This window comes from Durio zibethinus, chromosome 2 (assembly GCF_047325235.1).
Source record: "Durio zibethinus cultivar Kanyao isolate XHJ-2024 chromosome 2, ASM4732523v1, whole genome shotgun sequence".
Classification (NCBI taxonomy): Eukaryota; Viridiplantae; Streptophyta; class Magnoliopsida; order Malvales; family Malvaceae; genus Durio; species Durio zibethinus.
In genome coordinates, this window is record NC_143163.1 from 33873574 (window position 1) to 33890882 (window position 17309).

Sequence of the window (17309 nt, forward strand, 5' to 3'; positions counted from 1 at the left end):
CAATCTATATTCTTCGTTTACATACCAGTTGAATGTAAGTCAGTATGCATAAAACTTCATCTATTATCAATAATCTTTTCATATTTAGCAGAATATCGATAATTTTGCTAAATTGCTTGTTTAGCTCTATCCATTGCCTCGTAAATAAATCTCATTGTTGGTTTTTCATCACCATCAACAAGGCGTAACACTTTTACCAAAGGCTCATAAACTTTTAATATATCACTTGCTTTTTTCCAAAAATTTTTTCTCAAAATGATTTTTCTGGCTTCATGAGCAGGTTCTGATTTTTGTTGTCCTCATTTTGATTCTTTAAATTCTTATATATTTAATAATAAATTTTTAGAGTAATATATTTTAAATAATGATATCATAAAAAAGATGCTAGATTTAAATAGTTATACTAATTACTAAGTACTAACCTTTGAATTGAACAAATCTCTCTCAAATCTTACTTTTGCCTTGTTATTTCTTCTAACTGTATGAAATGAGTGGCAAATCGGGCAAGAGCATGATGAAGTATTTGCTTCCCTTGTATATATTTTTTTATCAAATTAACAGTCCAAATGTGATTGTATATAAAACAAGTCACTTTTTTTGCATCCTCCAAAACTTTTACCACATTTTTTTCTTGCCAATATCCTCAAGGCACAAGTCTAAACAATGAGCTGAACATGTTTTTCAATACAAATGTTGTCTCTTCTTTATCAGTCTTTTTCCTACAACCTTAAGTGCTGCCTTATTATCAATGACTATTTGAACAATGTATTTTTTTTCAATTTCTTCCACAACTTCATCCAATAATCTATAGTAGAAGTTTGCATCTCTACTACGAACATTTGAGACATCTATAGATTTCCAAAAAATGGTCCCTTTACTATAATAAACAAGGAAATTAATGATATGCATTTGATTCAAATTATTGGTCCAACCATCACACATCAAAGTGGCACCCAATTCATTCCAATGAGCTTTTAATCCATTAACTCATTCATGAATTTGTTGATACTCAGACTCTAAATACACATCTAAAACCTCATAAGGTGTTGAAAGTTTCACATGTTGGCCAATTTCTACTGCCACAGAAATCAAATTATGCAAACATGGAGAGTTTGCTAGCTGAAAGGAAGTCAATCATATATCAAAAATTTTGATATCAATTCACCGATCTTCCTTCTTAATGTCTTTAAAATGAATCGCTTATTTTTTGTTGTTTTAAACTCTTACTTCTAACTAATTCAATATAGCCCATCTTAATGAAAATTTAGACTTATTTAGAGTTGATTTTCTCATTTTTTTTCTCGAAATATTCAACAACTAAGCCATGAAAGCTTCGTTCCTCTTCATGTATATTACTCCAACCACCAGTTCTTTGTCTGAATTCTTGTCTTTGGTGCCACCTATATTGTGATTGGATACTATCTCGCATGGCTTGTCCAGTAGCGATGTCTTCATCAATAAAACATTCATAGTCATAGTCTTTCCTTCTTAATTGTAATAAGAATTCATCCTTTCTCATTTTGTTCTCAACTTTCTTTGATTTGCTTTCTTGAAAAAGTTTCATCATACTTTCTCTTACTAAACCTATTAATAATATAGTTAAGAAAAAAAAATTAGTTGTACATGTTTATGTAATTTTGTAATATTTATTGAGAAATTAACAATAATATTTTCAAATAAATTATAAAAATATAACGTACTAGTAACGTTGGGGCATGGTGCAACATTGCCAATTTTATGAGCAATGTATTCCTTGAAATGTGTTATTTCTCCTTTTACAACTTTGCCACAAAGTTTGCATTAAACATTTCCTTTGATATTTGGCACGGGTGTTCCAAAATGCCGACCTATATCATCACTTGATGTGCCCTCTACTCTTTTGCTTGGGAACTCTTCACGTGGTGGCATATTTATTATTTTGTATAAAAACAAAATAAACTTATATTTAGAAATATTAATGTTACTTATTTCATCATTAAAAATTGAATCTACATTAAATTTTTTAATTTTTAGTTTTAATCTTAAAAGTAATAGATCGTAAAATGCTAAATTTATTAAGTAATTTAATCTTTTTGATATACTAATTGATGTAAAAAAAATTTTATCACAATTTACTTTCAATATATTATATAATAAATAGAATATTCAATAATTACACAAAAATAAAAATAAATTAATAAGAATTAATTTGATAGCAAAAGAATTGACAACAATATAAATACCAAAACAATAGAAAAAATTATTAAATTTCAAATATAAAATTATAAATTAATAAATAAAAAAATCAAAATATAATATTTAATTTTAATTATTTTTCATCTAACTTATACAAAAAAATTTATTAAAATTTTTCATCTAAAATCCCTATGTATTTCATATTAAATTATTAATTTCTTAATTTTTTCAATTATAAAATCCCAATCCTTTAACTAAATTTTATCAAAAAAATTTTAAAAATTATAAAATTTTAAATTTAGATTTTAATAAATTTAATTATAAAATTAAATAAAAAACACACACCTCATCCTACCTTCCAATACACCCAATCTCACCTCACCCATCCACCTAACCCTCAAATGCACCCCACCCCACCCCCTTACCCTACACCTTACACCCCAAGCACCCCACCCCACCCCACCCCCCACCCTAACCCCCAAACAGCCCACCCCACCCCTTACCTTTTACCCCATCTCGAAAATTAAGAAATCGCCCTCCATTCTCTTTCAACCCCAAATTCTTCTCTATTCCTCTTCATTTTTTGATGGCATCAACGATATATCTCTCAAATAAACTCAACCAAACTTCTTATTTTTTCTTGGTCTCTCTTTCTCATATACACTCATCTCTCTCAACATATCAGATTATTACAAATATAAATATCAGCATTATTTTAAAAAAATTTCACAAAAAAATAGGTAACTTCATTTTTTTCTTATCTTTTTTTATTTTGATTACTGATAGAGGATTTAAAACTGATTTGAATTTGGGTAGCTACCGATTGAATGGTTGAAAGTATCTAAGATTTTTTAGATGAATTTTGAATATGAGAAAAGAAAGAATGAGACTAAGTTATCGACACTGGGCAGGGATTTTTTTCTTTTGGCTTTTGTCTTTATTTTTGCTTTTACAATCTTCTTGTTTTATTCTAATTGTGGAGAATCTTGGTTGTTTAAAGCTTTTTTTATTATTATTATAATTTGTGCTGAGCACCTGAGTGTGGATGAAAAAAATGGGATAACGGCAATAACAGACCGTTATTGCCATTATTCTCATTACGCCATTTTTTAGCGACCGTTACACACCATTTTGATGGTGATTAAATTTTTTAACCGTTTTTTTCTTGATAGCGGTGGTGCTATCACGATTTCGCGATCGTTATTCCACTATAGCACCATTATTTGAATCCCTGGGTGACCATCTATCACCATACCTGTTCCTAATATGTACTAAGGGATTTTCAGTATTATTGTCTAAACACCATAAAGAAGAAAGCAGAGGATTAGAGTACATGGCTATGAACCACGATGTCGAGGTTTGAATCCCTCCTTCCCATAATCAGCCCAAAAGGGAAAGACCTTTCCCTCTGAGGGTAGGAAAATCATGATTGAGAATAAATGGGATCAGAGCAATCTAGAATGATCCAAGAATCAATCACTTATTTTTAGCTGATAATAGTTTGCTTTTTTTCAAAGCAAATCAATAGGAATGTGATAGGGTAAAGCACATTTTAAAGGTATATAAAGAAGGTTTTATACGGTTGGTGGATTTGGATAAATCACAACTCTTTTTCAATACAAATACTCTAGAAGGTCCAAAGGAGGTTGTGAAACAATGTTTGGGTGTCCACGATACCAACAACCCCGAAAAGTACTTGGGGCTGCCATCAATAGTCAATAGAAATAAAATGAGGGCTTTCAAAGACCTAGTTAATAGGATCAAAATATAGGTTCAACAATAAAGCAAGAGACGTCTCTCTCATGGAAGGAAAAAGGTCTTCATAAAATTAGTTTTACAAGCCATCCCTGCATATGCAATGAATTGTTTTCTCCTTCCAAAAGGATTATGTGAGAAAATAAATAGTATAATAAGCAACTATTGGTCGAGCTCAAAAAAGGATAGGAGGGGTATGCATTGGCGGAGATGGGAAAAGGTATGTTCAGTTAAGCTTCATGGAGAGATGGGTTTAAGAGACTTCGAATGTTTTAATTTAGCTCTACTGGGGAAACAAGGGTGGAGGTTATTAAAAGATTCTGACTCCTTAGTGTATAAGGTGTTTAAAGCTAAATATTTTCCAAGAACATCCTTCCTGGAGGCGTCACTGGGAACGAGACCTTCCTTCACTTAAAGAAGTATCTGGACTGCCGAAGATGTGTTAAAGGCTGGCCTAAGATGGAGGGTGGGAGATGGAAAGCAAATCAGGATATGGCATGATGCATGGATGGAGGATGGTAGATTATTAGTATTCCCAGCAAATCAAAGTCGACTGCATGAGGATGCACCTGTTGCAGAACTGATAGAGCATCAAAATATGACATGGAAGAAGGATGTTCTATCTGAAGTGTTTGGAAATGAGGTTGCTAACCAAATATGCAACATTTCGCTTGGTCAGCTCAATCACAATGATGATCTGGTATAGGGTCGAGAGAGAAGAGGATATTATACGCTCAAAAGTGCATACCATGCAAAGCTACATACGCAGCAGACACAAAATAATCAAGGGAACCACGATAGTGCAAAGAAGTGTTGGGCCAGGCTATGGAAGGCAGGTATCCCAATGAAAATCAAGGTCTTTGGTTGGAAGCTGAACTATGGAATTTTACTAGTTCTTTGTAACTTGAGAAAATGAAATATTGAAACACCAACTTTGTGTCCACATTGTGGGCAATACGAAGAGACTATCATACATGCGGTATGGGACTGTAATAGAGCAAGGGAGGTTTGGACAGCAGCAAAAGTGGATAATAGGTGGTTGGACCAGTCTCATGCAACAGAAAAGGGTTAGTTAACTGGGTTGGTGGAATCGATGGACACAGATAGTTTTGAGAAAGGCTTAACAGTTTGCTGGGCAATTGGGCATAATAGGAATTTGTTTATCAAGGAAGGGGAGCTACGAAACCTTCAGGTTACAACCAGCTTTGCCACTAATTATATAGAGGAATTTAGAAAATGCTAAAAGAAACAAGTGAGAAAGGTGGATGGCCACATTACAGGGAAACCACCTCCAGCTGAGTTTGTAAAGGTCAACTTTGACGGAGCAGTAAAGATAACAGAAGCGATCATTGGTATAGGAGTAGTTGGTGAGAAGTAATATGAAGTCCTGGGAGCAGCTCTACGATATTTAGAAGGTGTGAAGGATCCTATAGTAATCGAAGCGTGCGCAGTACTAACAAGGATCACTTTTGCAAGGGATTTAGGTTTTACTACGGTAATCATGGAAGGAGATGCTGTAGAAATCATAAACATGTTGGGAATGCAGTCAAAGGATTTGTCCATGATTGGTAATATATACCGGATGAAGTGAGGATAATGTGCCAGGGATATAATTATTTCCTAGTAGAGCATACAAGACGTCAAGGAAATGAAGTTGTTCATAAGTTGGTATGGCATGCACTGAAGCTGAAGAGTGACAAATACTAGATGGAGAACTACCCCTCGTTGTTACATTATACTTTTGTCTCATAATGTACTCCTTCTATTTAATGGAATCTATCTTTTATTTAAAAAAAAAAAAAAAGTAAATTTTGAGATAAATTTTATCTTATTCAAATTAAGATAAAATGATTAAAAGATTTGAATAATCCTAACTTTTAAATTTTCAAATATTTTTAAAATTAAATAATTAATTAAATAGGATTATTTAATAGAGAATCTTTTTTTTTTTTAAAAGTAGAGAATTAAAATTAAATCACTATCTTATGTGTAAAAAATATAAGCTATCTACCTTGTCGTCCTACCTTGTCATCCACGTGGCATACCTTATCATGTAATTATATATTTTGTAATATAATATATATAAATATGATAATGTTGACACAAAATTCTCCAAATAAATTTATTTATTTTATTGAGATAATAGTATATTTTACTAAAAAAAATTTATAAATTTGTAACTACCTTATGTTTTTTTTTTTTTTTTAAGAAATAATTACCCAAAATTTTAAGAGAACTATGAGCAACAAAAAGAGAAAAATGTGACGTTTTTTAGTAGGTCAGATATGGAAGATGGACAACTAGAAAGCAGAGTGCATTAAGGGAGAAAATAAGATGAAGTCCATTCTAAAATTCCTTGGGCAATTTTGGAATTTTATCAAAGGAAATGCTATTTACACCTCGCTTTCTACTCTATACAACCCATTTCTAAATACATCTCAAATTCAAAACTTAATTTTCTATTTCTACTAAATAAACCTCCAACCCTCACTTTTTATGTACCATTTCTACCCTTTCTCTCTTCTTCTCTCTTTATTTTCTAAAATTGAGTTTCTCAAAAATAAATATCTGAGAAGTTTTGAAGTTTCTCGGAGATAGATATTTGAGAAGTTTTAAGAATTTTCAGATATTCATTTTTGAGAAACTTCAAAGATTCTCGAAAATAGATATTCGAGAAAACTCAAAGTTTTGAGTTTTCTTAAATATCTATTTTCGAGAAACTTAATTTTACTTTTAATTACTGAAAACCTTAATTATGCACTTATGAACTCATTTGCTTGATAATGTGTGTGAATGGAACTAAAATCGATGTTCTCAATATGTATAACCTAAACTTGTTCTTTTTCTTCAAACTTCATAGAATCGATATGCCCTTTTTTAGTTTTCTAGTTTTGCATGAGTAAAAAGGTGTCTTAATTTTTTAGTCTCAAGACAAAAACATTTTTATGCCCATACATACTTGAGAACTAACATATCTCTTCCATTCATACATATGATCAAGAATTGGTACATTGATGACTTATATGTATGCATACATTCTATTCCAAGCTTAAACACCCTATAGAACATTGACCTTGACAATATCATCAGTAAACCAGCGAATCAAGAGTAAGGATCTTTAATTTTTCAGCCACCAGTCCTTATTGCTAGATTTGCCAATATGCTGATTACATTGTCAGTGACCTAAAGATTAAAGATCTCTATTGTCAAAATTGAGCCATAGCTCAAAGAGAAATTATTAGAAATGTTTGAAGATCCTAGCATATCCAATTTTCTCGTACCAGACACTGATAAAGAGATTGATTTATTTTAGTATTATTTAAGGTAAAATATATAAATGATCACTCAACTTTATGGGTCTTTCTAAAATAGTAACTTAAGTATTAATTTTTTCAATTTTGTCACAAAGTTTGTGTCCGTTAATTTTTTGGTCACTCTACCATAATGATTGATGGTGTGCTGATAAGGCATTGCCATGTTAGTATAAGGTACAAATGGCACTGCCACCTCATTTAATAAGCGATATGGCATTATAAAACTTAAAATAAATAAAAAAAAATTTAGTCACTTAAGTTTTTAAGAATTTTTATTCTAGTCACTAACAAATAAGTCCTCAAATTTTATAAAAAAAAAAAATAGAAATAAGTATTTGATATTTTTATTGCATAGAATTAAATTTTTAATTTTTAATTTTATCACAATTATACCATTTAAATTTGAAAAATGAAAGAATATTATCCATTTGAAAAAATTACTATAATAATGTTATTTCACATTTTTGTCATTAAGCTCATTTAAATAAACTCAATTAAGTATTTCATATTTCATAATATCAAGATTTAGTTTTGATTTCATGTAATAAAATATTAAAGGAAATATAGATAACAAAATAAAATAAAAATAATTTATTATATTAAAATTTACAAACCATTGGTGATTAAATTGTTATAAAATTACGTTGAAGGTAACATCTAAATATTAATAATTTCACAAACAATGATAACCAAAATGTAAAAATTTAAAATAGTTACTTAAATTTATTTAGATTAACTGAACGATAAATATCTGAAATAATAATATTTAGTAACAATTGATTAATATTCTTCTATTTTCAAATTTAATTGGTATAATTATAACAAAATAACAATAAAAATATTAAATATTTATTCCTTTGTAAAATTCAATGACCTATTTGAAAATTAGGTTAAGTCATAATTTCATATATTTTTGCATTAGATATATTCTAACCATATCCAAAAACCTTAACCTAGTCAAAACCCTAGCAAAAAACCCTAACCCTAACTTAAAATCGAAACCTTAAACCACCTAAACCTTAACTTTAAACCACCTAAACCCTAAACCTAAATCTCTTAAACCCTAACACTTGAATATTATCCTAATATTTTTTAATAGTTAACATAAATAATAAAATAATTCATTATATTAACTTTTATAATAATTGGTGATCAATTCATTATAAATTCACAATGACAATGAGTCATTGACAATGAAGGATAAAATATTAATAAATTTCATATTTTATAATTTTAAAATTTTTTTGTCACTCAATCGTTAATTTTTTTTAAGTTTGGTATTCGATAATATTCATTCATTTTTCAAATTTAAATGATACAATTACAATAAAATAAAATAAAAATTATAATTTAATTCCATGAAATAAAAATATCAATACTTATTTCTACTTTTTTATAAAAATTAAAGACTTATTTATTAGTGACTAAATTATAAAAAATTAAAGTTAAGTAATCAAAATAAAAAAATTTTTAAAATTACGCCACTAGAAAAAAAATTTTTAAGTTTTATAATGCCACATGATCAATGCACGTGGCTTGTTAGATGATGTGGCAATACCACGTGGCACCTAAAACTAATATAATAGTGCCACATCAACAGGTTGTTAGTTATTAACGGTAGAGTGATTAAAAAATTAATAAACTCAAACTTAAATGATTAAATTAAAAAAATTAATACTTAAGTGATTATTTTAAAAAGATCTCTAAAATTGAGTGTAGATTTATATATTTTATCTTTTTTTAAAGATTAAATGTATTAATTTTATTTAAATTAAAATTAAATATTATCGAGAGTTTATAATTAAATATATATTTAAATAAAATTTTATGTATTTTAAAAAATAAATTTTTGAGAATACAAAATGATTTTTAAAAATTTATTTTTGAGAATGTAATATAATTTTCAAAAATCGGTATTTGTAAATTATATTATTTTTTTTAAAAATAAATTTTTAAGAATCATTTTTTTTTTTAAATGGATTGTTGAGAATATGATTTAATTCGCCAAAATTTATTTTTGAGATATACAAAAATGGTTTTAAAGTGTATAAGTTGTTGAAGGTATTTTAATTATTTATTAAATGTTAAAATTGATAGTTATTATGAAAGTACTTTTGGAAAAAAAAATTGAGTTGTAAAGAGAAATTTTTGTATTGCATATAAAGAGCCCCTTTTATCAATCAAGCGGCTGAGACTAGAATCTCGACTCTGCAACCTCAAAGTCGGAGAAGAAGAAAAGAGAAAAATGGTGAAAGTGGCCACTTACTTCGCAATGACACTGGGCGCCTTTGTTTTCTGGCAAACCATGGATAAAGTCCACGTCTGGATCGCCCTCCACCAAGACGAGAAGGTCCACGAAACCCCTCTCTCTCTCTCTCTCTCTCTCTCTCTCTCTCTCTCTCTCTCACTTTTTCTTTTTTTTTTTTGGTTATTTCCCCTTATTTTACTTATTTCAATTCTAGTTTTAAATCCGAATTAGGTCATCGAAATATGCCCATTGTTTTTTCCATTTGAATTCTTAGATAAATGCTTTCAATTTTGTTAGTTGCAAATAGATTAAAAGTTATGAAACCCTAGATTATTGATTATAATTTTTTGAATAATTATTTTATTTGCAGAAAGAGAGATTGGAGAGAGAAGCGGAGATCAGGAGAATGAGGGAAGAGCTGCTTCAGCAAGCCAAACAGAATGATCGTCTTGCGTAAATTCTGCGTTCAAGTCCTTTTCTTGTTGCTGCTGTCTCTTTTTTTTTTTTTTCATGGACTTTGTTTTAATTTAGACTTCATGGAATCATGGTCGAAAACCATAATATTGGCTTTGATTAGCTGGATAAACCCGTGCTATCATGTCATGGACGAATTGTTGTTTCCTTCTGCTTTATAAAACCCTATCTCCATCTATTTGAAATTGACGGAATTTTCTGTTTATGTTATGTGTGCTTCTTTCTCATTTTCATTTGTCATGATGAAGACAAATGTTTGGAATTTATGAATTGCATTATGTCGATTATTGGACGCATTTTTTTGTTAGTTCTTTTAGATTTTGACTGCTAATCTCTCTTGTTGAAAGAGTGAGAATCTGAGTGCTTGCCTTTAATTTTCAGATGAGGGCTAAATAATTAAATCAAAGAACCATAGGAGGGAGAGAAAAATAATAGTAGTACTAGTACATTATTTGTGGAAAGAAATGTATACCTTGTTGATATTGATGATGTGCACCACCTTCCTTCTCTAAAATGATTTGTTAGTCCTTACCTAAAACTACGTAAGCTGTTTTCTTTGGCTACGTGTTCTTTTCCATCCTCAACCAAGCAGCATTTGAATGTTTAGATTTAAGACATTCTATAAAGGAAACACTACTTTATTTGACATGGAGTACATTTTTTATGAAATATATGTATCAAAGGCTCACCAAATACTCTCAAGTGTAGCATGATTATACACACACACACACACACACACGCACAGATGGGAACCAAAATACTTTGGTTTCTTAATACTTCAGTATTATCATATCTATTTGCCATCAAGGCTTCAACAATACTGCCCTGTTATGATATAACAATCATATTGTCTGCCTGACATGTGGTTACTGTCAACTCCTCGGCCACACACTATCTCTCTGCTCATTATGAATGACTGATGGTTTATTACCATGTTTAGACACGATAAAATGTATTTGATCTGTATTCAAATATGAAGTATCTGAGAAGGCCAGATTCATTCTATTTGAAGGCTAACTTTTAAGCTCACTATTTGATAATAGCCATTTGCCCCCTCTGTCCGTTATGATGTGGGTGCAAGTGTGGGTTTTATCATGTATGTCTGCCTTACAAAGACAACTTTCCCTAAGGTCAGAAGTGAGATTGCTAAGGATATTTAGTTTAGTGGACAGATATTATGCCAATGATGATGAATACAAACTGATAGCATGATGGTGCTGACTCTGCCGAGGACTTGCTAAATTCGATTTTTTTATTTAAGCATTTCATACCAGGAACAATAACAGATTTCTGTAAGTTGTTGCTGCATGTCTCCCACACTCTTGTGCGTGTATATTTTGGCCGTTGCAAGGTGGATGTATGTTATACGAATGAAAGCCTCTCAGTTGGAGTTAGCCAGTGCGAATGGCTCTCTTCTCACCCTTTCTTTCTTTTTTCCTGCCAAAAGCATATGCTTAATTTGCTAGCTGGGCTCGAATGAAATGAGGCTGAGATATTTTACACATGTTTCGTACATAGCAGTTATTTACTGTCCAAATGCAACATGTGTACCATGTTTATATGCAACGTGTACAAATATCAGATTTTTGGAAGAAAAGACAGCAGTTTTGAGTACTGCTTTCTCCGGGACATGCAAGAAATCGTGTTCTATATCCTCTGGCAGCTTCAAATACATAATCATTTTGTCTCCTATGAACAAGTTAAACAAAGGCAGCGTGGGTTAGCATGTAGATCTTTGGTAAGTACTCACAAACTCTAACAAATCGCCTCTTAAACTAGGCGCAAAGTTGTATTCTCCAAAAAGAGCACACCCTTTTTGCCTTAATTTCTGGTAAAACCCTTGTAAACTTAAGATGCCAACACCCTTCCTTTATCAGCATAAAAGGACATGCTTGCATCGCTAGACAATCAAGGAATTAAATCTTTGATTGTAGTCGAATATCATACATTGATATTTTTTGTTTTCCTTGGATTCTCGTGTTGAGGATTTCACCTACGAAACCTGCATTTATGGTATTGAAGCCCTTGGAAATGGACATACGGAAGTTAATCTTGGTTGTATTTTTGTTGGCTCTGGTTTTTGGGCTGGCTGAGAGTTTCGAGTGCCATGAGAGCGACTTGGCCTCAGAGGAAAGCCTGTGGGACTTGTATGAGAGATGGAGGAGCCACCATACGGTCTCGCGTGACCTGAAGGAGAAGCAAAAGCGTTTCAATGTGTTTAAGGAAAATCTGAAACATATCCACAAGGTGAACCAGATGGATAAGCCTTACAAGTTGAAACTGAACGAGTATGCAGATATGACTAACCATGAGTTCATGAGTACAAGAAGCTCAAAGGTTAGCCATTACCGGATGTTCCAAGGTCCGAGGCGGATGACTGATTTCACTGATGAGAAAACTGACAGCCTTCCTCCCTCCATTGATTGGAGGAAGAAAGGAGCGGTTACTGGCATCAAGGACCAAGGCAAATGTGGTAAGGACTCTTATCTTTTGAAGTTTTCTACCAGCAAGCATCTATTAATAGATTCAACAGCCAATTCCCAAATCAACCCAACTATTAAAATTCAGTAAAAAAAATGTTATCAAGTTTCACCATAAGGAATATCTTTGAAGCTTCCAAGAATTTTAAATTCTGAGCTTGACCGATTAAAGTATCATTCAAACTTTCTAAATTGCAGTAACAAAGTATTAAAAAATTGTTGATGTCACAGGTAGCTGCTGGCATTTTCAACTGTAGTTGCAGTGGAGGGTATAAACAAAATCAAGACAGGAGAGCTTGTGAATTTATCTGAGCAAGAGCTAGTTGATTGTGATGGGGAGAACCAAGGTTGTGACGGAGGATTGATGGAACAAGCATTTGAGTTCATCAAGCAAAGTGATGGATTAACAACTGAGAATAACTACCCCTACAAAGCCAAAGATGAGTCCTGTGACTCATCCAAGGTAACAAAAGAAACTCCTAATTCTGTTTTTATGCAGATATGGTGATTTGAATATGCTACCCGCTGATTTTTCAGTTGAATGGTCATGTGGTGATCATTGATGGCTATGAAATGGTGCCGGAAAAAGATGAAAAAGCTCTGATGAAAGCTGTTGCAAACCAACTTGTGTCTATTGCTATAGATGCGGGTGGCAAGGATTTCCAGTTCTACTCAGGGTAATTAAATTTTCAAGCCATAAAACTGATAAAAACATGCGGTTAGTGACCTATTAGGGCTGCAAAATGAAAACGCAAAAGCAGAAGCCGATGCATTGAAAATGCCTAATAGGCAATTATTACAATCCCCATAACAACAAAATTTGTTGCAGGGGGTGTTCGCTGGAGACTGTGGCACTGAGCTGAACCATGGGGTGGCAGTGGTAGGATATGGAGCAACCCAGGATGGGACAAAGTACTGGATAGTGAAGAACTCATGGGGCAGTGAGTGGGGAGAGAAGGATTACTTAAGAATGCAACGAGGCATTGATGCAGAAGAGGGGCTGTGTGGTTTAACTTTGGAAGCCTCTTACCCTGTGAAGTTGCATTCTAATAACATAAGAAAAGCTTCCCCCAGCCACAAGGCCAAGGATGAACTGTAATTTCAGTAGATCGTTTTGTTGGTCGAGTTTGGAGGTTAAAGTGAGGCAAGTGTTGTGATAGCAGAATAAAATGTCTCGCAAATTAGGTGTTTCTGCGAGAAGCTGTATTTATATACTATGTGTTGCTATTTTGAAATGCTTTGAAATGATAATAAAACCTGTTGGATGCTTCAAACTTTATAGCTAAACCTGAAACAGCCTTATTTGATAAGACCAAGTAGTACAATTGCTCATGATTTACTTTTTTTTTTCTTTCGGTTTATTAATACAAAGTAGTACAATAACAGAGTATGTTGTGAACTTGTGTTTAGGTTTGGCCACAAAATACTAAATGTGTTATTGGGGAAAAAAAAATAGAAAGTAATAATTTGATGAAACCGAAGAGATAAAATAATTCAGTAGCTAAATGGACAGCTTCTACTATTTTATCTGCAAATTCGGATATTAGAGGAACTGGCCTTTATAGGTTGCGCCAACACAGCCCTTTTTTTTTTTTTACCATTTTGGACTTGACCCAGCTCCGTACTTAATATTGGATTGTGCTAGCCTGGCCATTGTATCACCCTTAGGTAATGCAGTAGGGAATATTTTTCATTCTTATTCTTAAATTTTTATATTATATTTATTTTCATATATATATATTAAATAAATATTTTAAATTTATCTCTATCTTTAATCTTATTTTTATTGATATTTAATAAATATGAATAATCTTCAAATCTTTAACTTTAAAAAAAAATAAAAAATAATTTTTTTTATTTTTTTATTTATCTTAGATATTTAAGTAATTTTTTAATAAAAATATATTAATTTTAATTAATCTAAAATAATAATTTATATTATTTAATAAAAAATTTATTTACTAAATATATATAAATATATAAATAAGATATGAGTACAAGGTAGATTTCATATTACTCATTTTCATCTCTATACCTAATAAAAATTTAAAATCATATACATTTTTATTTTCATACACATAATATAATACTCATCTATATCTTTATTTGGATAAAAAGTCAAGTTTTTCATTGAGTATAGATAAAATTAATATTTTTAATGATCTTAACTAGATTTAATAATTTTAAACATAATAAAATAACATAAAATAAAAACAATACAAAAAATGACATAATTTAAAATTTTAATAAAAATTATATATAAATTTAATTAAAATATATATATATATATCATTTTTTATGCATGAACACGAATTTAAGGCAAAAAATTTTTTTTTACGTAAACATGAAAAAAATGACATATACAAATTATTAAGTCTCATCCTAAGTAAAAGCATTTCTATGTTACGCCTGAAGTATTGTTTAATTAATGTAAAAATATTTTTGTGGGCAATTTTTACGCATACGTAATTTTCGTGGGTTCGGTCCAATTTTGGCTGCCCTTGAACATAATTTTTTAGGTCCAAATTTGGTCTGAAGTATTATTTAATTAATGTAGAAATATTTCTAAAATATTTTAATAATATTCTAAAATAGCGAATAGGACTTTAATGAGTTAACCTAACCAAGTTTTGGGCAAGTTTTTATAAATATTAACAAGTCCCATCCATAAATCAAACAAACTCATTTGATACTAAAAAATTTTACTAAATGTTATATATTCTTAAATTTTATGAAAATAATGCATTAAATATTTTTTTGAATATTTTTTATTTATAAAAAAAAAATTGAATTATGCTCAAAACATAAATTTGCGAATGCTTTTAAAATAATATTAAATTATATTTAATTATTATTTATTGACACAAGTTAATTGAACCCTATTAAAATTAAAGTAAGCCTAAGCTAAGCCTAAGCTTTGAAAGCACATGGAGAACATGGGAGAAGCACATCATGGCCATGGAAGATGAATGGTGGGCCCTGTGTGGTCTACTTTCATAGGCCTAACAGGGCCCACCAATATTGTTGGGTTCGCTTGTGTGGGCGATCATTTTCTGCACGTGGAAGTGCTCTTGTTGGGTCCTCCTTGTCATTCCTGGATATTGCGAATCCTAAATATCAGTTAGAGGTATACCCATGCGAATATTTCATCTTACATTAGTATAAATTTTATATATTTTATAATAAGTGAATTAAAATTAAATTTATGATCAATTTAAATTAAAATAATATTTTCAATTTTAGTTATTTTGATCCATGAATCATTTAAGTATCTTCCTATTAATTTTATTTGTAAAGTTAAAAAATTTAATTAGCAATATATTTAATAATTTTTTATATATATTCTTTATTTCAAAATATCGTATAATTTATTAATTTATTATTCAATAATATAATTTGACTATGATATAATAATTAATTATTCAATTGATTATATAGATATAATACTTAATCATTAGTGTAACTACAAAAAAATATCATATTTCAAGCATTTTATGTTTTATAAGGATGAGAAATAAATGAAAAAAAAACATTTTATGATTTTTTTTTAAACTTAAAAGCATTTTATGTTTTAATTCGTTACAAATAATGAAAATAATAACAATTTATTTATAAAAAACCCATATTGTCTTCTTTTTGTTTTTTCCTCCACTTTCTAAAAACATGTTTTAACAATCTTAAAAGGTATTTGGTTCAAGAAAATTTATATATTTTCTTCCGAAATCTTATTGTTGGATATTTGATTCAAACATTTGATTCAAGGTAATATGATTTTGAAAAAAATTAACAGATTCTCAGTAGAACCCAAAATCTCAAAATCAAAAACTCATTTTCTCTCTGTGATATTTTAAGATTCTGGGGACTTGACTAAAAAAATTACAAAATAGTTGTTACAATTTTGAAAAGCATGTCTGAAATGAATGCAAGTCAATTGTAGATTTTTACTGGTAAAAAATTTGGTTTATATATGACATTTGACATGAAAAACACCTTCAATAATCCTTTATCAAAAAAATTAAATGAGATTATTCGAAGCGTTTCTAGCCAAAAACCTCTTGAATAATCTGTTCGGCTAAAAGCCTCCAATCCAATCACATCAGCGGAAGCAAAATCAAATAATAAATCAAACACACAAGAGACAACAATTTAACGTGGTTCGGTCCAATTGACCTACATCCACGGATGAGAAACAAGATCCATTAGTTGTAGAGAATTACAAACTTACATCAAATCATCAACCTCACTCAATAATCAATACTCATAAGACACTCTCAATCTCCTCTAGTCCTATGAAGTATTCTCTACCCAAACAAACACAAACCCAAACCCTTGTGCACTCTTTCAACATAACCAAACACATACCCATATGTTCCCATACATCATAACTATGCGGACCTTCTCAATCTCCTCTAGTCCACTCACAAACAAACATACACACCCATAAGATGTAAAGCCCCAATACTCCTATGGGGTGTCTATCCCACAAAACCCTACAACTCTCTTACATCTTTTTCTCATACCTAACCCTGTAGAGACTTCACCTATTTATAACCATACAAACTTGCCCATTAAGAATCCCTCTCCTCTTAGAATTCTTCTCCTGTAAGTCAAACTTGCCTATTAAGAATCCCTTTCCTTTTAAAATTCTTCTCTTACAAGTCAAACTTACCTATTAAGAATCCTCTTTCTCTTAGAATTCTTCTTTTGCAAGTCTTCTTGTCCATCAAGCAATATCTGACAAATCCCAAACAAATCTCTAACAAATCTCAAACAAATCTCTTATGGGATTTGAGTCAATATTCCCAACAATCTCCACCTTGACTCAAATTCCATCAATCATCTGTCTCAATGCTAGACATTCTT

General features: G+C 30.6%; 1 protein-coding gene and 1 pseudogene across 2 annotated transcripts; both read left to right on the forward strand.

Annotated features, from left to right (window-relative positions):
• Positions 1-9371: 9371 nt before the first annotated feature.
• On the forward strand, positions 9372-10171 carry LOC111317935 (uncharacterized). Its single transcript, XM_022920469.2, has 2 exons — positions 9372-9594; positions 9863-10171. The coding sequence occupies exons 1-2, from the start codon at positions 9490-9492 to the stop codon at positions 9947-9949; spliced, it is 192 nt and encodes a 63-aa protein (XP_022776204.1). The 5' UTR covers positions 9372-9489; the 3' UTR covers positions 9950-10171.
• Positions 10172-10312: 141 nt separating this feature from the next.
• LOC111317936 (vignain-like) lies at positions 10313-13720 on the forward strand (annotated as a pseudogene). The gene is made up of 4 exons (XR_016332579.1): positions 10313-12439; positions 12678-12909; positions 12984-13122; positions 13274-13720. The product of XR_016332579.1 is annotated as a vignain-like (transcript).
• Positions 13721-17309: the final 3589 nt, after the last annotated feature.